General features: G+C 38.4%; 1 protein-coding gene across 19 annotated transcripts in view; it reads left to right on the top strand.

Annotated features, from left to right (window-relative positions):
- EYA1 (EYA transcriptional coactivator and phosphatase 1) overlaps positions 1–25,188 on the top strand; it is a 374,655-nt gene extending 349,467 nt beyond the window's left edge. For all 19 annotated transcript variants that reach the window (XM_069600239.1, XM_069600237.1, XM_069600238.1 and 16 more), the window contains 6 exons: positions 6,430–6,488; positions 6,585–6,745; positions 7,889–8,003; positions 8,116–8,237; positions 12,365–12,465; positions 23,156–25,188. In XM_069600239.1, coding sequence (XP_069456340.1) covers positions 6,430–6,488; positions 6,585–6,745; positions 7,889–8,003; positions 8,116–8,237; positions 12,365–12,465; positions 23,156–23,236 — 639 coding nt within the window. In that variant the 3' untranslated portion in view covers positions 23,237–25,188. The remainder of the gene's footprint in view (positions 1–6,429; positions 6,489–6,584; positions 6,746–7,888; positions 8,004–8,115; positions 8,238–12,364; positions 12,466–23,155) is intronic.
- The last annotated feature ends 489 nt before the right edge of the window (positions 25,189–25,677 follow it).

Below are 25,677 nucleotides of genomic sequence, written 5' to 3'. Positions count from 1 at the left end.
TGAATGGCATGGTGTGTTTTTACATAATTATGGCACAAGTGAGAGGCTTGAGGGAAAAGTCCAACCACTACGGTATCAAAGCAGAATAAATATTTGCAGAAAAATTCTGCCATAACTTAATATTTTGCATATGAGCCCCTGTACAAAATCTGAGTTATTCCCGGAGCTCAGTCCAAAAGAACATGTCTGTGGCCCAGCCCTGGAAGGCCAGAGATGATGATGGATCGGAAAAAGGTCAGCTTGAGTTGCAGTGCCAAGAATAATGACAGAAAGAACCAAAAAGGCAGAATAACAGTGCAACCAGAGTTCTGAGGGAGACCATGCTTTTGCTGCATGGCCGTGAGATAGGACCCCATGTGGCTTTCTTCCTGCTCCCAACACTGGACCTGGTATTCAGCTGCTTCATGGGTTGGCACTTTTCCCCAGCCATGCATGTCAGCATTTTATAATCCAGCCCCACAAGGGCTGAGATGTCTGTAAGCTGAGGGCCCAGAGTCACTGAAGCTTGCTGATTTTATTGATTTTACTGCTCTGTGAGAAGCACAAGGCATGGCACATAAAGGGAAGCCAGACAAGGCTGAACTTTGGGCGTTGGGTTTGTGGTTTATCTGAAGGATGCTTGCTCATAGGAGCCATTTCAGGTACAATAGAGCTTGCAGGCCAGTGCCTGTGGATTCAGCATCATGCTTCCCTGATGGTTGCCACCTGCCCTCATTCAACTCTACTGTGACTGTGACCGAGTCCTTGTTCCTAGGCTTCGAGCCTTCTAGTAGGACATGTGACAAAATCATGCTAATACCTATGCTCTCATCTACCCTGTGGTCTGCCCCCTCCACCCTTGTAAAGACCGAGTTTCCATGATGGCTTTCCTCCTGGGAAAATTTCTCTCTGAAGTGCCAATCTTTTGGAGGCCAAGAGGAGAGATGAAGGGGTGGGACTTGAACTGCAGGATGGAGCTTGAACCTCCGAGCTCTGGGCATAAAGAGGGGCAGTGGTGACAAATGCTGGACCCCCAGGTGGGCATGGGGCAAACAGAGGTGAGGATACATCCTGGAGCAGGAATCCCATAAACATCAAACAACTGACAAGCCAGCAGGGGCCTAGGTTGTGGAGTGGGCCATAGTCTAAATTATGCAAAATCCAGGGATCCTAGGGAGAAATAATGCTTGGGGATCAAAGGCCTGTATAGTGTCTCAGCACTGAGGTTGCTTAGCTTTTCTGAGTCTTCATTTATTTGCAGCCATAAAATAGGCTGTAACCTGAAATACTGTTTTGTGTCCAACATAAGTAACTATCAGTAATTCAGCTCAATAAAGGAGTCTGTGTGAGTAGAAACAACCATGGGCCTGCCTCTGCAGATGTGCTAAGTCACTTCAGTCATGTCTGACTCTTTGTGACCCCATGGACTAGCCCACCAGGCTCTTCTGTGCATGGGATCCTCCAGGCAAGAACACTGGAGTGGGTTGCCATGCCCTTCTCCAGGGAATCTTCCCGACCCAGGGAACAAAACCGCCTCTCTTATGCCTCTTCCAAAACCGGTGGAGTTCTTTACCACCACACAAATATAGAAAACAGCTCTTATTGGAGTTGTTATCCATCCCTTCAAGGGAAGGAAAAATCCATTCTTCATAGGATATAGACTGTCAAGACAGGATACCTTTGTAATCCAGTGTCAGTGGGTGGTGTATTCCTAGTGCTTTAGGACTTCTGGAAAGGGAGGGACTGAGCTCAGGGTGAGAACAGTGGGCCCAATGTGTTAGCAATGTCTAATTCAGTACAAAATTATGAAATTTACCTAGTGAAGGATAACCACAACTTTGCCTAGCACTGGCTTGACTCTTAGAAGCTCTTTGAGGGATGTGGGTATGTGTTAAAACTGGTTAAATAAAAATGTTAATTATATACTCCTCTCGTATTGACATGACATGATGTAAACCTTTATACAAAAACATTGATATTGACATCCCTTTGGAAAGCCATGAACAACAAATAGTTCTCTGCTTATCTCTTGATCTCTTTTCAGCCCTGCATCAGTTCTCGTATCTGTACTTTGAGGGTTAAAAGAAACTGTTTAAGATCTTTCCTTCCTACCTCTGAGACCTGCTGATTAACTGCACAGAGTCCCTTTGCATCTGTGGGGTATTTTCTAGAGAGAAGGATGGCTGGCCTCCAAAAGGTCACCTTCCCCCACCCTCACACTACAGCCATTCAGAAGTAGAGTACCAGCATCGACAGTCCCTGTCACCTGCTGGTCCATGTAACTCTCCCCCTTTGGCCTCAGGGCCTTTACGCTTGCTCTTTCCTTGTCCTGCAAAGCTGTTTCCCCAGATACTCCCACAGCATTGCATATCCCCTTGCCTGCCATATTGTTTCTCCTTAGCACTTATCACTGTCTGACAGATTGTACATTTTGCATGTTTTCTTGTTTGGATGTCTCTCCCAACTGGAATGTTAGTTCCAAGATGGTAAGGATTTTTGTGTTAAGTGGTGTATCCTTAGCATCTATCGCAATACCCAGAACAGGTATTCCTTAATAAATAATCAGACACAATAATAAATAAATGATCACCTTTTTAACCCAAAGCACCCATTAGCCACTTCGGATCCATGTTGAGTGCAGAGTCTATCAGGAGACAAGGAAATGACTACTTCACACCCCTACATGAGACCCCAAGCCTGACACCCATGTGTGTTTGGGGTCCCTTAGGTGTCTCAAGCCTCAGCAGGCCAGAATAATGCCTGACCAATTAATTAATTAACACTAAATTGGTTGCACTGGCCATGGGAGGCCCCTATGTGGATGCTACCCCAAGACTTGGATTCGGTAATGGCTTGAATTCCTTAAAATCGTACCGCATACTTTTTGGAAGTTTATTTCAATTACATTTTCAGCACATGCAGTCTTTTGGGAATAAAAATGTATTTTCTCATGAAATTATATATATTCTGCACTCTGTGTATTAAGCATCTAATTATGGTTTGTAGGCATAGATTTTGGCACCTAAAAATATAGAAAGCTTCTATTATTGTCTTCTGCGTCTATAGACTCTTGCAGTGGGGCTTTAAACTTTGTTGCTGTTGTTGTTTCATTGGTTTCATTTCTTCTCCTATCCCTCAGTTACCTAACTGTCTGGGTTTAGAATAGATTTGCAAATGAAAAGCAACCAAATTCAGACAGCAAAAATGGAAACCTCAAATTAGGCTCTTAGGAAAACAGGCAAAAAGCTGGATGGCTTCTGAAAAGTGAAAGAAGGGAAGCCTTATCACCATGGAGGAGATAATTTCAGGATATCAGAATGCAGGGAACTGCAGTTTTCTAATTTAACAGTAAGTACACTGAGTACAAGTTCACATACAGGGCTCAGCTGAGAAATGAAATGATATTTCAGTCTCTTAATAGTCTCCATTCTTTGAGGAATTAGTTTTTTATGGGTAAGCATCAAAATAGTAATATTATAGTTTCTTATTAAAAAAATTTTTTTAAATACACAGCTTATTTTCCAAGACATTTTTACCATTATTTGTAAACTCATAATAGTGACTTATCTTTCATATTGTTGTTCCGTCGCCAAGTCATGTTATCAATTGCAAGTTTGTGCAACAGACTACTTATCTATTGTTAAGTAAACTGAGAGCTCATTCCAAAAACACATTTTACATAGACACTTTAATGATGTTTTAATTCCTAAAAGCGCCAACTAGGCCCTTTAAGAATGCTCTTGATTTTTTAATCTCTTTTTATTGGAGTATAGTTGCTTTACAGTGTTGTGTGAGTTTCTGCTGTACAGCAAAGTGAATCAGCTATATGTACATCTCCTCTGCTTCTGGATTTCCTTCCCATTTAGGTCACTACAGAGCACTGCGTAGAGTTCCCTGGGTACATTCTCATTAGTTATCTCTCTTGATTGAAATCATTCTACAGAAATTCTCTGGCTAAGGTATATATATGGCTGATTCCTCTTGCTGTCCACCTGAGACTATCAAAACATTGTTAATCGATTATACTCCAATAGAGAATAAGTTTAAAAAGAAATTCTGCTAAACAGCAGGGTTTTGTGGTTGCTGTCACACCAGACTGTGCTTTAATCAGATCATTGTGAAGTGAGTTTGGTTATCTGCAGGTAAAAAGGCTGGGAGCAGTTGACCCTTAATTAGAGTAAACCAAGATACTGAACAGTATTTCAAATGAGGGCCCAGCCTGGGAACAAAAAGCCTTAAGGAAAGCTGGCAGGACAAAACAAATACAGGATTCAGGCAGACAATAGCTGTGGTAGAGTCATCAACAGTCATTAGAAGATAAGGCTGCTCTGTTAGTAATGGAGATTTACAACTGCATTAGCTTAAGAAAAGCCTCTTAACACCCTGTTTTTCCAAAGCATTCTTCCCACCCCTAGAATTAACCAGGTAACTTTGGGTCAGCTTTGATTCCTTAAATTCAATCCTTTTAAACATATCTTTTCCTCTTCTAATGCCTCAACTTCCTCCCTCTCTCTGTTCTTTCTCCCCGGGGAGAAAAATCCTGCATTAACAGCACTGAGGCTTTGGGGGGTTCTGTTTGTTTGCGGGAGTACCCTTTTTCGCATTTATGTTTTTTAACCACACACCCTAACAGAGTCGTGTACCAACGGCATTTTTGTATTTCTGTCTAGATAAATCGCTAGATGGTAGAAAGTCACGATTTAGTAATTCTTTAAACCCAGAATAAGTACGTTGTTGAAAAAACACGACTATCATTCATCTTTCACCCTCTGAATTATGTATAATAACTCAGAAATTTCCCATTGAGTTTTGCAGGAATGACCTGTTTTTAAAATGTTAAATTCACAGTCCTGCCTGCGAGGCCTCCTAGACTTTTATTCCTTTTTTTTCTTATCTGGGGTTATGGACCTCAGGAGAGCAGGGAAGGGTTACAAGGTCAAAGCCTTTTCCTCCTTGGAACTTGTGGCTTGCTGGGAGAGGGTTGCCTGGAAAATAGATGCTTTAGAAGGAAGAGGTTGGGGTCAGGATTTTAATTCTGTTAAGCAACAGCTGGTTTGAGTTTCTTTCTACTTCTATCTCCTGCTCCCTTCCTCACAAATCCATGGAGAGAAAGAATTTGTGCAGAAGGAACCGGCAACATAAAAATCCACTTTCTATTCCTAGGGTGCTTTATCTCGGGCATCTTTGTTACACATTGAATGTCAAGCACGAGAGGGATAGGATAGATTTGATGAGGTGAACTCTATGGGAAGGATGACAAGAGCTTTAGTCCAAAGAACCTTTTAAAATACAAGATGCACGCCTGCAGATTTCTTATAAGATTTTTTTCACTAAAACTTTTAATGGAAATAAGTGTCAGAAAGGCCACTGTGGTATTTGGAGGCTGACTGCCAAGAGAAGAATCATGGCTAAAATATTAAAACATGCCAAGTGCGTATTACTTGTTTCTGGACTAGAGACCATGTCTGTCTCCAAATTATAGTTTGCCTTCATTTGTTCAGCAAATGTTTATTGAGTGTTGCTCTTCCCACAAAGATGCTGGAGGCTGGGGCACAGCAGTAAGATGTAGGAGTGCTTACATGTGAACAGGTGTATCAGCGTGAACCCGTCCAACTGGACTTTAACCCACAATTACACCCCCTATTCTAAACAGTTTATGCATGGTGTGGGATTTTAAAATCAGGTCTGTTCCAATCATTTTATAATCAATTCATAAATCCACTATTTAAAATGAATATGTAATAACAGAAAAACAGTAAAAAAAAAAAAGTTAAGTTTTGAAAACAGTAAAAGAAAAAAAAACACCTCATGGTTAATTTTTTTAGATTGGGAAGTCTCCCATGCTTTTTTCCTACACACACACACACACACACACACACACATATGTGCACACGCGAGCAAAATAAAACTCACATCTCTCAAATCAATAGCAAACTAGTAACAGATTTTCTGGTCTGGGCTCCACGCTGGCCTCAGGCTGTGTTGGTGTGTGGCTCAACAGCAATCAAAGGTCATAATTTCATTGGCAGTTAGCATCAGGTTTAATTTTTCTAGCATGTTAGATTTACCGAAATGTCTGGTTTCAGTTACACTTCGGCATTGACTGAATCAGCTCAGAGCAGTGTGATGTCTTCAGGTACCTGAGGTTTATGGAACACATATGCTAATTGTTTTCAATCACTTTCCTTTCTAAACACAAAAATGTGTTTTCTGAACCTGAGTAACAGTAGTCCTTATTGACATTGCTCCTTTCTTACATTGAAAAAGGACCCAAAGTAGGTAAAAATGTCAATTTAACAAGACTGCCACCTACTGATTGACGTGGTTGGCAAACACTACCAATTTCAGTGTTTGGAGGTGGTTGTTTTTAAATAGCTGTGTACGGTTTTTCCCAAAAAAATGTAGATCCTTTTTGAAAATTAACATGTATCAATTTTAATTGTGTTTTAGGAATGTGACCAAGTTCATATAGACGACGTCTCTTCCGATGACAACGGACAAGACCTAAGGTGAGCCCGTGATCGGGAAGTTATGGTTTAATTGCTCAGCTCACTAAGATGAACTTTCTCTTTGGTTAACTTTGGGCTTTTCTTGCATCTAAATAGCACATATAACTTTGGAACAGATGGCTTTCCTGCTGCAGCAACCAGTGCTAATTTATGCTTGGCAACCGGTGTCCGGGGTGGTGTAGACTGGATGAGAAAGTTGGCCTTCCGCTACAGACGAGTAAAAGAGATCTACAATACCTACAAAAATAATGTTGGAGGCAAGTGACTATCACCAGTAGCTTGCTGGGTTGGTTAAGACAGTCTCAATAAAATACTCAGAGCATCATACATTTACATCACATTTTAGGGGTAGAACAGCTTTTGCTGAGAGTAGTTTCATCTAACCAGTGATTATTCTGCTGTAATTGAATGAGAGAAGTAATAGATTTAGAGCCAGCTGCCCTGGCCAGGCTCATCTAGTCCTGGCTCCCTTTCTTAGCAGTTGTGTGAGTTAGTAAACTTACTGGAGTAAGTTTCTTGACCTCTTGCCTAAAGGACTTATGATGAATCATAAAGCATCCTTCTATCAGGTAGATGCTTGTATTAGTTCATCTTTTGATTGTGTTTCAAAAGGACTTTGGTATGAAAAGGAATATATTGACTTCCCTGGTGGCTCAGATGATAATCTACCTGCAATGCAAGAGACTTGGGTTCAATCCCTGGATTGGGAACATCCCCTGGAGACGGGAATGGCAACCCACTCCAGTATTCTTGCCTGGAGAGTTCTATGGACAGAGGAGCCTGGTGGGCTGCTACACAGTCCGTGGGGTTGCAGAGAGTCAGACACGACTAAGCCACTAACACACAATGAAAAGTTTAAGGGTGATTGTTGGTTTCCAGCATGGCTAAATTCAGATGCTCTGGTGATGCAATCAGTAATCCTTGGCCTGTGATTTCCTCTGGGGTCAGTCCCTCCCAAAAGGTGGCAAAAGTGACCACCAGTAGACCCAGGCTTCTATTCAACCAGTCCAGCACCTCCATGGGGTAGAGAAACATCTTTCCCAATAGATTCAACAAAAAAGTTCCAGGTACTTTCAGTGGCCAAGACAAGGTCATATGCCTATTGTGGGAGCCAGAGGATAGTGTTGTGTCTCTGTGCAAATTATGCAGTTGGAGAAATAGGGGTGAGTAGGCTCCCTCAATAGAAGAGAGGACTTCTATAACTAGAAAAAGGGATGTCAGGAATGCAGAAACAATAGATGTCTCCTACAGTACTAAATATTTGTTGAATGGTATGTGAAAAATTGCTTAGTACACGTAAAGCTTGAGGGAGGTATTAGAGTAGTTTTAAATGTTTATTGTTTATAAAGTTGGCGAGACTCGTTGATAAGGAAGTAGTTCCTTTGCTTTTAAATCCACAGGCCTGCTTGGTCCAGCCAAGAGGGAAGCCTGGTTGCAGCTGAGGGCTGAAATTGAAGCCCTGACAGACTCCTGGTTGACACTGGCTCTAAAAGCCCTCACGCTCATTCACTCCCGGTAAGTTGTCCCCAAGTCACTTTGTAGGGCCTCTGCCTGAAGACAGGCTTTGCTTGTTCATTTTGGAGACTTATTTTTCAACTGTCTTTTTTTTTTTTTTCTGTTCTCATAGAACGAACTGTGTGAATATTTTAGTAACAACTACTCAGCTTATCCCAGCATTGGCGAAAGTCTTGCTATATGGTTTAGGAATTGTATTTCCAATAGAAAATATTTACAGTGCAACTAAAATAGGTAAGCTACTTTTTAATCATTTATATAACAGTCAACCTTTTGCTTTCAGGCTAGTAAAAATGAAAGGCAACAAATAGGATTTTATTTACAGGATTCTAAATGTCAGAAAACTAGAATAATGTTTAAACCAATTTTATTGTCAAAATTGCCTTTAGATATCAAGATAAATATAAAGCACAATTCATGTAGCTAAACTCAGAAAATTTTACTTCACTGGCTGACATTAAAACTTATGCATTTTTCTACAGTCAACTTAGCATCATTTTTAGATTATTATTTTTATTCTCTTAGGCAGCATCAACAAAAATTATTTTATAAGCTAAAACAAGTAGTTATATAGAAATATACAAAGCAGGAATAACTAATAGCTTTAATTAGGCAACTCCAATCTATTATTATTACTGGAACTATTTTTTTTTTGCTTTAACATGTGTAAATGATTAAGTTCTCATTTTTGTTATGGGGATCAAAAAATTAGATTCTTACAAAAAGAAAATGTAGTTAGGAAAGATTAGTGTGAAATTTACTTAAAATATCAACCAAGACAAAACAAAAGTAGGAATTAAAAGAAGACATGGCTCTTGTTCTTAGGGAATTCACTGTCTAACAGGAAACAGACAGCAAAATAACTATAGTATGACAGAGTATTCAGTGGTATATAAATGGACACTTATCAAGTATTTACTAGGTGCCCAGAATTGTACTAAACATTTTACATATTTAAAGTCCATCTTTGCAACCTTTTCATTTTACAGCTGAGGAAGCTAAATCTCAGAGATGTAAGTAAGTCAGTTTAAGTTAATAGCTTGTAAAGTTGAGAGAGTAGATCTCCGAGTCTAAGGTCCAGCAGACCATTCCACACGCTGAGGGATCCTACCAGTAAGTGCCCAAGTGTGCACTTCACTGGGGGAGCATTCAGTCCCACTCAGAAGGAGGCAGAAGGGCAAGTGTCAGTGAAAGTTAAAGGGAAGGTATGACATTTGAGCTGGGTATACAAGAGTATATAAGAGTTTATATATAGGTAGTTTATAAACGCAGATGGCTAGTGAGAACAAAGCAACAGAGAAATTAAAATGTATTCCCTGCTAAGGGACTTGTGAGTTTTTCTGGGTGATTAATATGCAGTATTCATGGGTAGCTGGCAAGGTAGATTTGGGTTTTAAGTGCCCTTATATGTTGCTATAGGAGAAGGCAATGGCACCCCACTCCAGTACTCTTGCCTGGAAAATCCCATGGAAGGAGGAGCCTGGAAGGCTGCAGTCCATGGGGTCGCTGAGGGTCACACACAACTGAGCGACTTCACTTTCACTTTCATGCATTGGAGAAGGAAATGGCAACCCACTCCAGTGTTCTTGCCTGGAGAATCCCAGGGGCGGGGGAGCCTGGTGGGCTGACATCTCTGGGGTCGCAGAGAGTCGGACACGACTGAAGTGACTTAGCAGCAGCAGCAGCATATGTTGCTATGATGAGGTGAATGTTATATAATTGAGTCCTAGGGACAGAGGATGAGTGTCCTGGTAAGTGGGAAGACGGTTGTTTCTGGCTAAACAAAAAGAGGCAAAACAGACTATCTATCTCTGATTTGTTCTTCTCTTCAAAGAATTTACTAAACTATCACTAAAAAATTACTTGTTTAGTTATTTGTTCATAGTCTCCTTGATAACTGAGTCTGTCTGTATCATTCATCATTGTAGCCATAGGGCCTAGCACATAGTAGGTACTCAATGTTGAATGAAATGGATGAATATATGGTTGTTTATTCAGAAGAAGGCTGACAATAGAGGTTTCTTTTAGGCAACTGGATCAGTATTGACACTATTAGCTGATGGGGCAATCAGGTTTGATGACAAAAATAAGAGTTTGATCCTACTTATGTGAGTTTGAAGAACCTGTAGGATATTCAAATAACCCTATAAAGTTGGAACTAGTTGGAGTTTGAGAATGACTGCTGCCTCCTGAGAAAGGCCAAGAACAGAAAACTAGAAGACCCTTATAAAACAAAGAATTCCTAGTAGCCTGATATACCCAGAATTTTTACATGTTCTCACATAAATTAGTAATCAATTTCCATTAACTCAGGTCTTTATCTGTATCAATTAAGAGAAATCATGTTTTGTGAACAGGGATCCAAGATAAGGTTTTAGTGGCACATGAAAGAAAGAACATATTCCAAATAAGCATATAATATACAAGGGATATAGTACTTAACTTCCTAGAAGGAAAGGAATAGTAGTATATTACATGTTTTGCAAGTTGAAGTTTAATCTCAAATAATCTGAAAATGTGAGGATAATAGGAAATTATAATAACAATTAAGAAAGTATTTTTAATGAACATATTGTCTGCAATATTGGAATTTTTTTCAATATAGAATAAAAATTCAATTTAAATACTGTACAGTGGTAGAAATGATCTCAAAACCAGTGGTAGAATTATGTTCCTGTGATTTTTTTTTTTAGTAATAAAAATAGAGATTGAAACTCCTGTTAATTACTGCTAATCTTGCCATCAAATGAGATATGTCATATGGGAATCAGTGTAGAAAAACCAGGGATTTTTTCCTGTAGGCAAAATGGCAAAATCAAAGAAGGAAAGGGACTGGTCTGTCATTCAGCAGAGAGCTGTGATGTTCTTTCAGACAAAATGGATTCATCAAAATCAAAATTCCATGTAAGAACTCAAATTAACCTCTAAATGTGAGCTTCAGTTTATTAATTCTTATTGTGTATTCACAATGAACCTTATTAGGAAGATAGTATTTGGGTGAGAATTTGTCCATCACAGCTTTATTTTAAAGTCACATTGAGTTTACCTTCCTTTTCCCGTGAAGAGGAAACTTTACAAAACTATGCAAACATTTTGCTCTAAGGGGGAAAAGAAAGTTTCATGACATCCAAGTGTTCGGTTGTATATTTTTTTGCAGTGAAAACCAGCCTTTGTATTTGTTTCTCAAAGTGATTTAATATTTCACAGGTTAGTGAGCAACTACAGAAGCATTGAAATGACATCTTTGAATAAGGCTGGCTCCATTTCATTCTGTCAGATGCAAACTAGAGATTTTAGTGCAAAATACAAATATAAAGCAGACATTTGTTTAAGCAAACAAGCAATTTGTTCGTGTGTATATCTGATCCTTATTTGAAAGAGGTACAGGTCCCGCTCAGCATTCACATCTGAAAACTATAAACTGTCCCATTGTCCATTAAAATGACCTTATTGGCAGCCCTGGACTTGGAACCCTAGTTCCTGTTCTACAAAGCAACAATGACTGCATTAACCACAGGGATGTGCTGACAGCGTAGCTGCCACTGGAGCCCAAACCAAGCCTTGACATGGGAAAGATAATAGACAGATAAAGGTATTCTGTTACCTTTATCCCGCTTTTCCTCTAGGAAATTGCTTTACTGAACATTAGATGCCTGGGTCAGGCAAGCATGCTCTTGTAGGTATTGTAGCATGGGTCAGACAAGCATGCTCTGGTAAGGCCCCAAATTACATGACATTCATTTCAGAAACAGTTTTCCAAGAATATTTCCAGTCAACACATTTGGCCTTGGAAGTGTCTTTCATTCAAAGAAGTATTCCAACCTGAAAATGAAGGGAAAAACTAAGTTCGGTGTTTGATTTCTCTTGCCATAACAAAACCAATCCTTCAGTTTTGTTCATCCTTCTCAATAGCCTTTCAATCAGATATTAGATTCAGTGTTTGACAGATCGTGAAATATTTTTTTAATCAAGTTAAAATATATTGGCAGAATGGCATGATTTTGTTTAGTCTCAGCTCAGAGGGTCAAAGTACTACAAAACAATACTTTCTCTACCAAATTTATACTGTAAATGACCAGATCCTACTTTTTAATAAATGAGTCTTAGAGGAAAAAGTACTAAAACTGTCAATTTCCCAGGGACAGGATACCACATGGGTAATTCATTTACAGTTTTTGCTGTATTGTGCTGTTCTGCATACTCCCCAAATGGCATGTAAAAGAATGCTTTTCCTAGTTCACACAAGTATGATAGAGTTGGATCAGAAGCATAAAAACAGCATTCTATATAAAAAGTTTAAGTCCTAGAGTCCTGACTTGCCCAAAGTTTACATTTTTTTATCATTTACTTTTGTTCATTAGGAAAGGAAAGCTGTTTTGAGAGAATAATTCAGAGGTTTGGAAGAAAAGTGGTGTATGTTGTCATAGGAGATGGTGTGGAAGAGGAACAAGGGGCAAAAAAGGTGAGTGTTCCTCATTGGCGTTTCTTGTGCCCTTTAATTTTTCTTAGTCCTCAAAATTCTGAGCTGGATCATTTAAACACATTCCATTTCTCTGAAACAGATTGTGAATGCATCCAGAACTGTAAGTACTGATCTAGGGCAGAGTAGAATTAAATCATTATTGAAATAATCTTTTTGAAGAGTGATATTCACAAGCTCAGGGGTCATGGATGGTTCATCTTCACAGAATGTGGACTTGGGGAACAGAAAAGGAGGCTTAGCTCTGGATCTGTCACCTGGAATAGAGACAGCATACGTGCTTGCTAACGCCAGCATGCCCCTCTCTGCACCCATGGCAGACATCACCAGGTGATTAAACCTTTGTTACCTAAGCCTGGATGCTGCCTATGAACCTTCTAAACATCAATTCAGAGAACCTTCTAAACATCAGTTCAGAAAGATTCTACCAGCTGATCAGAGCTAGGATGCAAAACTTTTCTTCCCTAGAGTATAGTACCTTCTTTTGATCACAACATCAGTGAATTACCCCTTTGGGGATGCGCAGAAAGGAGGAAGGAAGCAGACCCAACTATTAGGTCTCTTGACCCAGTTTATCCATCATATTTCTTTCTATTTTTCTGCATCCCTGCAAGTATAATTCTGTCATTTCCTTTAGCAAAAGCTTTCTCATGAATGTCCTTTATCACATTTTTAAAAGGGGGAAGGAGGAGGAACCACATTCCTTAGCCAGGCATTCAGGGTCTACACAACCTGGTAACAACCTACCTTTCAGTCTCCTCCAATCTTGCACCTTACACTGTAGGCATATTGGTCTGCTTACCTTCCTTTGGCCATGCCCAGGACCTCCCCCGCTGCTGTTGCTCCTTTCCCCAGGGCCCGAATGTCTTCCTCATTTTTCAAAATCCAGTTTATATACCACCTTTTCTGTTTCTCTTGTTTGTAAGAACTGAGTAGCACCACTTATTCTATAATTGGAGAAAGCGAAAAAAGTGAAAATATTAGTCACTCAGTCGTGTCCGACTCTTTGCAACCCCATGGACTGTAGGACCACCAGGCTCCTCTGTCTGTGGAGTTCTCCAGGCAAGAATCCTGGAGTGGGTAGCCATTCCCTTCTCTAGGGGATCTTCCTGACCCAGAGATCAAACCCAAGTCTCCAGCATTGCAGGAAGACTCTATACCGTCTGAACCACCAGGGAAGTCCTTAATTGGAGAAGCTATGGGAAATAACTTGGATTCTTGAGCCAGACAGCCTGCGTTTGAATTGCAGCTGTCATTTACCAGCTCTGAACAGGTTACTTTACCTTTCTCTTTATCTATACATAGGGACAATAGCAGCACCTAGCTCGTTGGGCTATTTTAAGGTTTAGATTAAGTTAACACATTATTGGCTGTGGGACTTTTGCAGAAACTAGCAACTGTGGCAGTTTGTTACGTAAGTGAATATTGAAACACTGGTCAATAACATTCAACTAACAAGAGATATATTGATATGTCTCTGGTAAATAAGTTATTAAAATATAAAACAGAGCCTGATACCTATGAAGTATGCAACAAGTGGCAGCCATTATTATTAACTATTTGTGTGAGTGCCTGTCTCAGCAGTTAAGTATGAGCTCCTGAGTGGTGGGAACCTTATATTTTGATTGATTTTTGTTTGGCCCTCAGTCTTCATTTCTTTTTTACAACTCCCTAAATCTTGGCACAGTCATGCTGTAATATTTCTTAAATTGAAGAGCATTAAATATTTTGAGATTAACCAATAGGATAATTTTTCCATCTCTTGCCCACACCCTCACTCATAGAAATGACAATATATTTCCATAAAGGAGGCAAGCTCTTCTGGAGTATTCCAGTATATCCCAGAAATGGCACCACACCATAGATGCAGTATGGCACATGGCCAGCCTCTTTAGAGTCCCAAAATGGTAAATTCACCTTCAGTAACTCTGAATTCCAGTAAAAGGATAGAAAGTGTAAGTCGCTTAGTTATGTCTGACTCTTTGTGACCACATGACTGTAGTCTGCCAGGCTCTTCTGTGGAATTCTCCAGGCAAGAATATTGGAGTGGGTTGCCATGACCTTCTCCAGGGAATCTTCCTGACCCAAGGATTGAACCCGCATCTCCTGCATTGCAGGCTGATTCTTTACCGTCTGAGCCACCAGGAAAGCATAGAAATTGACCCTAATTCTATAAATAATAGATTATTTCTCTTATATTCATAGATACACCATATGCCCAGGATTACAGTTTCCCCAAGTGTGACCAGCACTGGTGGAAACCCACCCACACGTTTTAAAAACTTGATTCTAAGCAGTATTTGCCATCTAAGCACTCACTCTGCATTCCAGCTTCACCAATGGCCATCCATTGTCATTAGGTACATCTGTTAGCCCTTTGGGCTGTCTTCATAAAAAGAAATCTTTCCCAGACTAAGTAAAGTGCCCAAAACTCAACCCTGGAGAGTTAAAGAGAATATTTGGTGCAAATCCAGACTCAAGTCTTTTTCCTGAGTAATCCCCTGCCATTTCTAGACAGGACCTCCTAGTGGCGATGGGAACATGGAATAGTTTTGCCCCTCTGAGCATCATAGAATTGAAGAGCAGAATTGCATGCCAGGATGGCCCAGGGCCAAGGTGTGAATGTGCCCTCCAGGCTGGTCCTTCTCCATGTGGTATTCAGCAAAATATTTTAAAGAGAAGCCAAAACGTGGCTTTCTAGCTTGCGGTAGACAGAATAATGTTTAATGAAAGTGATGACTTAATATGAAAAAAAAGAGACACAAGTCAAAGCTTTGGTCTCCCATCAAGGATTCTGTAGGCCAGTTTCTTCCTAAGCCTTTCTGAGAAATTTTCTTTCTTAGATATTTGTGTGGGTGAACACAACATGGAAAAAGAAAAGGAATTATTGGTTTGATGTTAGAATTGAAAGTAGAAACAGTACTGAGAGTATTTATTCCCTCTGAAGAACAGTTAAAATTGTTTCCAATGTTTATCCCTTGGACATATTATTCTTTTTATTCAGGACAAACACACACACCTGTACCAAAAAAAGAAAAAAAAATTAGACAACTGCTTACAAAGAACATCCTCTTTAAATTGTTTGACCGTGAATGAGAAGTTGTAGCTTCAAGTTTGTTTTAGCTTCTTGGGATAAGTGTTTGTGATCAGTGCAGTATTCTGTTACAAAGGAACTCTGTACTTTGAGACCTACCAGCTTGGAAACTCTAATGCAACTGTAACGTAGAGTTGTAAGATCTTTATGTGTGTTTGTAAATTGTACAGATTTTTCAGAAATATTCAGATTCCTAAAAATTGCACCTGTGATTCAGATGTCACAGGAAGGTGAATACTTTGGCCAAAATCACAGTGCTTGAAAGCTACCAAAGTAAGATATGAAGCCAATTATATCTTTGAAATTCAGCACAAAGTTCCTTCAAATTACAAACTTCACTTAGATATCTTAAATATGATTTGATTTACAAAAAATAATTTTAATGCTTTTGAAAAGTTGTTATAGTGTGCAGTGTTTATTTCCTTTTGGGAGGTATATAGAACTGTGTTAAATGTTCTCCCCATTTCATACTCATGACTAAAATTTTTTAAATAAATCATTAATTCTAGTTTGTAATTTGGTTCACAAGCATTTCAGATCACTAAATAAAACTGACAGTGAAACAGTGAAGTGCTGCAAGAGTGGGTACTAAAATGATTTGCAAAATCAAAATATTTTGCTTTTCTTCTAAATCAGTTTTAACCATTTAGCTTGTGTCTTAGTTTCCTGTGTCCTTTTAAAAATCTAGTACAACACTCTTGCCTCCTACCTGTGGAGTTATTTTTCATCTCCCTAAATAAAGTTCTTTTGCTAGATGTAGTGTTGTATTGTTGTGTTTTTTTTTTTTTTTTTTTTTTTTTTTAGCCCAGGCATGAAAACTAGTAAGTATTCTGCCAATTACCTGTTCTGTTATGCTCAAAATCTGCTCTGTCACCGTTGCTCTCTTTTCCAGTACAATTCCAGGAGTTTCATCAGTAATTGGATCTAATTCTATAATTTGTATCATTAAAACACATTCCTTCACAGAGAAAAGGTTAGAGATACCTTTGTTTTTTAAAAAACATTATTCTAAAAAGATCTTTAAAAAAATTTTTTATTGTATAGTTGATTTACAATGTTGTGTTAGTTTCACATGTACGTCAAAGTAAATCAATTATACATATATCCACTCTCTGTTAGATTCTATCCCCATGTAGGTCATTAAGAGTGTTGAGTAGAGTTCCCTGGGCTATATGTGCATGCTCAGTCACTTCAGTCATGTCCAACTCTTTGCAACAGTAGGTCTTTATATATATATATATATATATATATATATATATATATATATATATATATGTGTATATATTAGTGTGTCTGTGTCAGTTCCAATTTCTCTCTCCCCCTGCCTTATCCCCTGGTAACCATAAGTTTGCTTTCTACATCTGTAACACTTTGTTCTGTAAATAAGTTCATTTGTATTGTTCTTTTAGATTGCATGTTTAAGTGATATAGTATTTGTCTTTCTGTGTCCGACTTCCTTCACTTAGTAAGGTCCATCCATGTTGCTTCAAGTAGCATTATTTCATTCTTTTTATGGCTAATATTCCATTGTATATGTGTACCATATTTTCTTTATCCATTTCTCTGTTGATGGACATTTAGATTGCTTCCATGTCCTGGCTATTGTAAATTTTGCTGCAGTGAACCCTGGGATGCGTGTATCTTTTTGAATTAAGGTTTTCTTTTTCTGATTTCTCATTGCTAATATATAGGAATGCAAGAGATTTATGTGTATTTTGTGTTCTGTAATTTTACCGAATTCATTGATGAGCTCTAGTAGTTTTCTGGTCCAGTTTGTATTCCTTTTCTTTTTCTTCTCTGATTGATGTGGCTAGGATTTCCAAAACTATGTTGAATCATAATGGTAAGAATGGACATCCTTTTCTTATTTCTGATCTTAGAGGAAATGCTTTCAGTTTTTCACCCTAGAAGAAATAAGCAAATTCTAAACAAGATCTCTTGTAAGAGGTTTCTTCAAGCACCTCTTTGTTCCTAGAAAGACTGTTGAGAGAAACTATCTCCCTACCTGTCAATATCTTCCTTTGATGTATGTATGTCTTTTGTTATCAAAATTTGCCATGCTTTTTTTAACCATAAAATTTCTTATTTTCCTAACATTCTTCCAGTGAAAATAGTTAAAGCATGATTTAAAAATCAAAATATAAGTAATAGTCTTCTGCACACTGACAGCAGTTTTGGTTTCTGGAGCAAAATGGCCTTGTTTTATAACTCTGACTTTATTTACTTTTCAGAGAACCACTTAAAATGAATCTCTTGTGAATAACATGGAGGGAAGTGGGTATGGGAAGCATCCATTACTCTACATAATAACAACGGCTTCATCAAAAATGTCCGTTTTCATTGTGCATCCCAAACCTTGCCCAAAACCAAGATGAAACTGAGAATCTGCTTCATAATGCTTGATTCTGAGTTTATTTAGGAGAAAAATAAGGACTGTTGTTAAAAAAAAAAAAAAGAGTATTTTTTATGCAAGTTTTGCTTTTAGTTTTAAATGAAACAAAGGGATTACTAACACTGAGTACAGAATTTTATTCTAAAGCCATTACACTTATTTAACTTAATGAGCACAAACTATATGCCAGATCTTAAAATGTATTTCATCTTTAAAGTGCAGACTTTGTCCAGAGGGGATGCAGATATACAAATAGTCATAGAGCAAAGCTGTGCCGAAAGTTTCATAAATTCTCAGAATAATCTATTTACAATTTGTGAAGTATTTGTATCTCCATATGCAGATTTTCTACATATATGCATAGGAAAGCACAGATAAGTTTTTATTTTTTTATACAAATTATATACTTTTCTTAATACCTTTTTTTTCACTTAATATATATCCTGGTAGTTATTTCATATCAGGAGCACATGGAGCTCTGTATCTCTAATGCTTATGAATGACCACATCAGAATTTCATTACATTGATGTGCTATAGTTTAACAAGTCCCCTGGGGCTCAACATTTTGGCGGTTTCCAGTATTTACTATTACAGACAGTTCTTACGTGGTTCATGCGTGGGCAGGTATCAATATATTTGTGGGATAAATTCCTAGAAGTATAATGCCTAGGGCAAAGGCTATGTGCCTTTATGGTTTTGAACTATTTTTTAATAATTCAGCAAAACTCAAATTACATGTGAATGTTCACATGCCCAGCTTTTTATATTACTGATCTTATGTATAACCAGAAGGGATAAACACAAAATACCAGACCGTAAAGGTGGCAGAAGGAAATTTGGAAAACTGCACATGTAGGCAAGAGGAACAGAAAGGATATGTCATCATCTTCCCATTAGGGAATATTTTGGTTCTAATGACCCAAAAACATGTGCTACTTCCTAAAATTTAGGTCTTGGTGCCCATTTTTCTCAATATATGCCTAATCTCGATAAACTAGTCACACACCCATCAGTTTAGGCTATTATTGTTAACTGTTTCAGTTTCAGGGCTCTAGTTACCGGATGGAGTATCTCCATGTTGTTGTTTTTGTTCATTCTCTAAGTCCTGTATGCCTCTTTGCCACCCCACTGATTGTAGCACACCAGGCTCCCCTGTCTTCCACTGTCTCCCAGAGTTTGCTCAAATTCATGTCCATTAAGTCCCATTTCATCCATCTGAATAGCTGCATATATATGTGGTGTAATCTTACAATGTCTGTATCCATTCATCTGTTGATGGACACTTAGGTTGCTTCCATATCTAGAGTATGGTAATAGTTCTGCTATGAAGATGCAGATATCTGTTCAACATATTATTTTCATTTCCTTCAGGCATGTATATACCCAGAAGTGGGTTGTATAGTCATGTGGTAGTTCCGTTTTTAATATTTTAAGGAACCGCCATACTCATTTCCATACTGATTATACCAGTTTACATCCTGACCAGCAGTGCATAAGGGTTCCCTTTGCCCTGCCTCCTCATCAGCATTTGTTACCCCTTATCTTTTTGATGAAGGCTGTTCTAACAGGTGTGAGGTGATTATCTCATTGTGATTTTGATTTGTATTGCACTAATTAGTGATAGTGAGCACTACTTCACATACTTGTTGGCCATCTGTATATTTTCTTTACAAAAATGTCTATTCTGCCCAATTTTTAGATTGTTTTGCTATTGAGTTTTATATTAACCCCTTATATATAGTTTACAAATTATTTTTCCTCATTCCGTAGGTTATCTTTTTATTTTGTCAATCATTTCTTTTGCTGTGCAGAAACTTTTTAGTTTGATATAGTCTACATGTTTATTTTGTTTGCTTGTGCTTTAGGTATCATATCCAAAAAATCATTACCAAGGCTGATGCCAAGGAGTTTTTCCCCAGTGTTTTCTTACAGGAGTTTTATGGTTCTTGGTTCTTACATTTACATCTTTAGTCCCTTTTAGGTTTTTTCCTTCTTTTATAGGTTGTTTCATTCTTTTATATGTGAATAGCCAGTATTCCCAGCAACATTTATTGAAGAGACCATCTTTTCTCCATTGAGTATTCTTTTCTCCCTTCTATTAGTTAAGCATATATACATGGCTTTGTTTCTGGGCTGTTGATTCTGTTCCATTTTCTACGTATCTGTTTTTATTATATACTGTTTCGATTACCACAGCTTTATAATACAGCCTGAAATCAGGAAGTGTGATGCCTCCCACTTTGTGCTTTCTCAGGATTGGTTTAGCAATTTGAGGTCTTTTAGCTCCATATACATTTTAGGATTGTTTTTTCTACTTCTGTAAAAATCACTATTGGAACTTTGACAGAGATTGCACTGAATCTGTAGATGGTGGCTCAGAAGAGTACGGAGTCTGCCTGCAATGCGGGAGACCTGGGTTCTGTCCCTGGGTTGGGAGTATCCCCTGGAGGAGGGCATGGCAGCCCGCTCCAGTATTCTTGCCTGGAGAGTCCCATGGACAGAGGAGCCTGGTGGGCTACAGTCATGGGGTCACAAAGAGTCAGACACAACTGAGCAGCTAAGGATGCACTCACAGTATGAACATTTTAACAATATCTGTTCTTCTAGTCATGCACTTGACATACCTTTCCATCTATTATTCGTGTCGTCTTCAATTTCTTTCATCTGTGTCTTATAGTTTTCAGTGTAGAAATCCTTCACTTTTACTGTTTTTGATGTTATTGTAAATGGAATCACTTTATTATTGGATAATTTGGTCTTAGTGTATACAAAGGCTGATTTTTGTAGGCTGATATTGTATCCCGCCACTTTGTTGAATTCATTGATTAGATCTAACAGTTTTTCGTTGGTGTCTTTAGGATTTTCTATACATAAAATTATGCCATCTGCAAATAGTTTTACTTCTTCCTTTCCAATTCTGATGCTTTTATTTTTCTTACTTGATGTGCTGGCTAGGTCATTTTGATTCTTAATCCCACACTGCCTTACATTGTAATAAAAATGTTCAGCAGATATGTCTTGCCTGCTGGTTCTTGGCAGTGGGAGGATATGTTATGTATGTATATTATTTTATAAATCTGCTCTAGCTATAGTGCTGAACAAGTAATACTTTAATGAAAAAGTTATTGGCTTTATTAAACCTAGGAGCAACCCTGAGTCATTTCCCCTAAACCGTTACTTTACAAATAAACAAACTAGGGCTCCAAGGAGATGTCATGATTCAAAGCCATGTTACTAAAGTCAGAGTTGAGAGTATAACCCAGGTCTCCTCATTCTAGAACCTGCTTTTCTTTTCCTCTTTTGCCACCATCACTCTCTGATTTAAGAAATATTTGTTCCAAGCTAAACACTGATTCAGGAAAAAAATTATTTACTTTGTACTTACTGGGCCTGGGAAGCTCTTGTTGATCCATAAAAGCTTCACATCGGTATGTGCCTACTTAGAGAAAATGTTATTTTGCAATATAATTATTTGTTAACACATGTTTGAATCCCGTTCTCTTCCCTAGACTCAATCTTATAATTACTCAATATTAAATGTTCATAATAACTATCAATAAACTCTTTAACAGGACTAACCAGGTCTTGCACCATTTGACTCCTACAGCCAATAATGTCAGAGCCATGTCTTTCTCTCACACAGATAGTATTGAAACAGTGAACTTGTCCTTTATCCTCTGCCCCTTCACACACGCAGCCAGTACAGTGCTCGTCTGAATGACCATCCTTTCATAACTAGCTCAGTTATTACCTCTCCTCTTACCAAGTGTCTCCCACAGTTCCCCAGGCAACGGGAATCACCTCGTCCTGCTCCTTTGAGGTGAACTTGCATGATTGCCGTTCATGTCTGCTACTCAACCACAGACTATGAAAGGGTGGGTCAGGGATGTCTTCTATGCCATGCTTGCAAACACAAAAATCTCTCATGAATGAATGCAAAATAGTACAGTATATGTTTATGATCTAAAGTTGCCCAGTGGAACATCATACATATTTGAAAAAAGATCTCTAGTACTTGATACTGAACTGTTATTGAAGGATAACAAAAAGAGATACCCTAAAATAGTATAGAATCCAGAAAGGCCTACATGTGACATTGGACTATGGTATATGTTTTTAGCAGATCACTTGAGACAAAGACATTATCAATAAGTAATAATATTTTGCATCCCCAGAATAGCAACAGGTGTGTGATCTATACCAAAACAGTAGCTTCTACTGTCACTTATCTAGATAGTCCCTCCAAAACTCCTCAGTTCCAAATTCTATTTGTTTTCATGCCATATTCTCCTAATAGTCTGAATTGTTTAAAAACCCCTAGAACTATAATTGCAAATTATACTCAGACCTTCACATTATTTTTTGTGTAAAAAAAAAATAGAATTTTATTCTCTAAAAGATGATGATTCTCTTATCTAAGAAGAGTTTGCTGATACGTACATATCATAATGTTTTTGAGCCGTAAAGTTGATAATCATGTTTTTATCTTTCATGGATGATGAAACTTTGTGAGGCAGGGGGAAGGGGGCTGTTTTTCTTGTCTCTGGTTAATTCAGATGTTTTACAAAGATATCTCCATCATTTAAGGAAGATTTTTCGATTGATTTTTTAAACAACTACCAAAAAAAGCTGAAAAAACTACCTTAGATGTTCATTTAAAGTTTTCTCACATGGTAATGTTGTTTCAAGGTCAGTGTGAACAATGCCTGATGGAAATAAATGAAAAAAAGTTGTTTTAATCAGATTTTGATTTTAGAACTAAAATTTTGTAAAATGTAAAATACTACCAACTAAGGAAAACCACTTAAACTTGCAGCGTGAAAGCTCCAGTGGATCCAGATTTTGAAAGGCAAATATTTGACACATTTTTGTTCACAGCTACTGGGTTTTATTTGAAGTTTGGAATAGGCATTCAAGCGGCAGTATAGGTCTGCTTAAGAAATACCCATCACCTTCTTAAAAAAACACAGATTCCCGAATTGCATTTAAAATGCACTCTGGCATTCTTAGGGGAGGAGTAAGTTTGGATTTTGTTTTAAACAGATGTGTTGTTGAGATCTTAACGGGCAGTTTTCACAGTTCGGAATAAAGAGGGGTGGGCAGTGGAGTGGGCTAACAAAGCAGCCCTTCAGGGCTGGTGCTGGGAGCGCTCTCCATCCTCACCACGTTGTCTGCCCCTCTGCAGCACGCCATGCCCTTCTGGAGGGTCTCCAGCCACTCGGACCTCATGGCCCTACATCATGCCTTGGAGCTGGAGTACCTGTAACAGTCACCTCGCACTTTGAAGCTGCACAGCCACCCTGTGACCGGGGGACACATCCACCAAGCTGAGTCCCAAGTGGGCGCCAGACTCCAAATTATCATTTCAGCATTTTGACACCCAGCTGCTGTGGGTCCTCACCTCCACCTCTGTGGGAAATGAAGGACACCACACCCCTTTCTTCAGAACAGCTGTTGACTCCTAGTACTGTGAATCCATTGCAAATAAGCCATGAGAATGTTCCAGCACAGTGTCGTGTGTCTCGGCCACATTAACCATGGTTCGAACCTGTGAAGAAAGGACCTGCAGGCGCTTAATGTTTCTAGCATCTTCCGTGTGACATAGCACAGCTTCTCCAGTACAGCCAACTTGATTGCACAACAAAGACTGAGATGGGTTTCCTGAGTACCAGTGGGGGGATTTTTCTTGTAAAGGTTTACTTTTTCTGGTGTCTCATACCCAGGGTCTTCTGTACATCTCTACTTATTTATGAACAGACTTTTTAAAAAAAAAAACAAAACAAAAACACAGCTTTATCGAGGTATAATTCAAGAACCATACAGTTCACGCAAACAGACTTTTGACATCAGATAACTGAAGAGACAGTAGCATGACAGAAGCGATCGAAGGCCCTGGCCTCATGACACAGCAAGTACTTTGAATTTTAGCACATTGCAAAGTAGTTTAAAATATGTCTAATTTAAACGTATAATATGTACATCACTGAGACAATCATGTACAGAAAGAATTTTTGGTGTAAATTTGTAATAATGGATGATTTCTTTTACATATTGTTTAGAAAAATGATATTGAAAGGTAGCAATGCCTTGATAGTGAAGTATGAGGAGGACCTGCACAGACATGCAGGGCCTTCTCCAAGTACTCGGTATAAATATGTAGATAATGGATTTTTTTTTTTAGATCATGTTGTCAAGACCAAAAGCATGGATGTCAAGTGTCAATAGGATTTTGTTTTCTAATTTTTTTCCCAATCTGTACTTTTTTTTTTTTAATACTGTTAGGAGGGCCTTGGTAAATAACACATCAGTGTCTTAAACAATTAGAAGGGGAAGACAAGTCCTCTTACAACCTCACTTTTTCATTTTTAGCATTAATGTAGTATAACTATTTGGCAAAGGACAGTTATTCAAATGCTTCTTCCCACAGAAAGAATGTAGATGATGGATAGATTTTATAAATGGTTCATGAATTGGACACTAGCAAAGGGACACTATCATGTGTCCAGATGATATTTTCTTGTTTAAGGAAGGCCATCACATATCTGCAAATCAGCACAACTTTGTATTACTCCCTTACATTCATGTTCTTTCTCTTTCCCTCCACCTCCCACCCCTCCACTCCCCACCATCCCAGAAAAGTTCATTGCCAGCAGTGGGACATGATCCAGTCATCATCACCAAGAAAATAATGCTACTCTTTTCAACCCCCTTCTAATTATATGACAAGCGTAAATCTGAGAAATGAAGTTTGTCACCTTTGTAATACCCCCTAAAAAGTTTAGCCAAAAGTAATCCATCAGTTTATCTAGACACTAGTTTCTCTCATCTAAAGGCCTTCCATTGTCATGAAATTACTTTTTGGATGAATTTTCTTTAATAGTATATTGGAGGGAAAAAAAAACCCACCAGCTTTGACCCAAAGTAGCTACAGAGGTGCCCTATCCTTTCCTAAGGTTTCATGTTGCTGCTAGAATTAGTCAGTTGTGAATATCTCCAAATTGTTTAATCATTGAATTCAGTTGTTTTTTCCTCTCTTGCTTGAAGCAAACAGAAGTCAACAGTTTTTTAGCCTTTCCATTTTATGTTTTTGTACTCTACAAACTGAAAAGACAAAAGTTTATCTTGGCCTTACTGTATAAAGGTGTGTCGTGTCCACAACTGTGTACAGACTTTTTCTTCAATTTGTGTTTAAATTAATAAAACTGATTTGTGAAGTACTGTAAGCTCCCTGTCAGTATTGTCTTCATCCTTTGGTTCTGTAAAATAGCAGGATCTTGGTGGTGTTAGAACAGTCATAGTCCAACAAAAGGAAGCTGTATGGAACAACTGTAGTAATGGCTTTATCAGCCTTTGCAAGGAACTAAGCTAGGAGAATAACAGCTGTCTCTTTGATCACCATTAAGAACAGATGAATGGAAAAGCTTTACTTCCTCTGAAACTATATAAACGAGACCTTCACTCAGATTTATCTGCTATGGAACCGAATTCAGCATCAAGTATCTTGGATGTCAGAGCATAGATTTAGCCACTTCGATACCCAAGGGATAGCAATGGAAACTAGTTTCCATTCCATTTCATCTGTAAAGAACGCCCACAACATACATCTCTAAGATTTGGCCAGCTTCATCACTGACAAAGAGCTATATAACAGCACAACTTGCTTCCTCCTGGGATTTCATCTTAGAAACACAACATTCACACATACAG

This window comes from Ovis canadensis, chromosome 9, assembly GCF_042477335.2.
Source record: "Ovis canadensis isolate MfBH-ARS-UI-01 breed Bighorn chromosome 9, ARS-UI_OviCan_v2, whole genome shotgun sequence".
NCBI lineage: Eukaryota > Metazoa > Chordata > Mammalia > Artiodactyla > Bovidae > Ovis > Ovis canadensis.
This window is presented reverse-complemented; position numbering and strand designations above follow the sequence as displayed.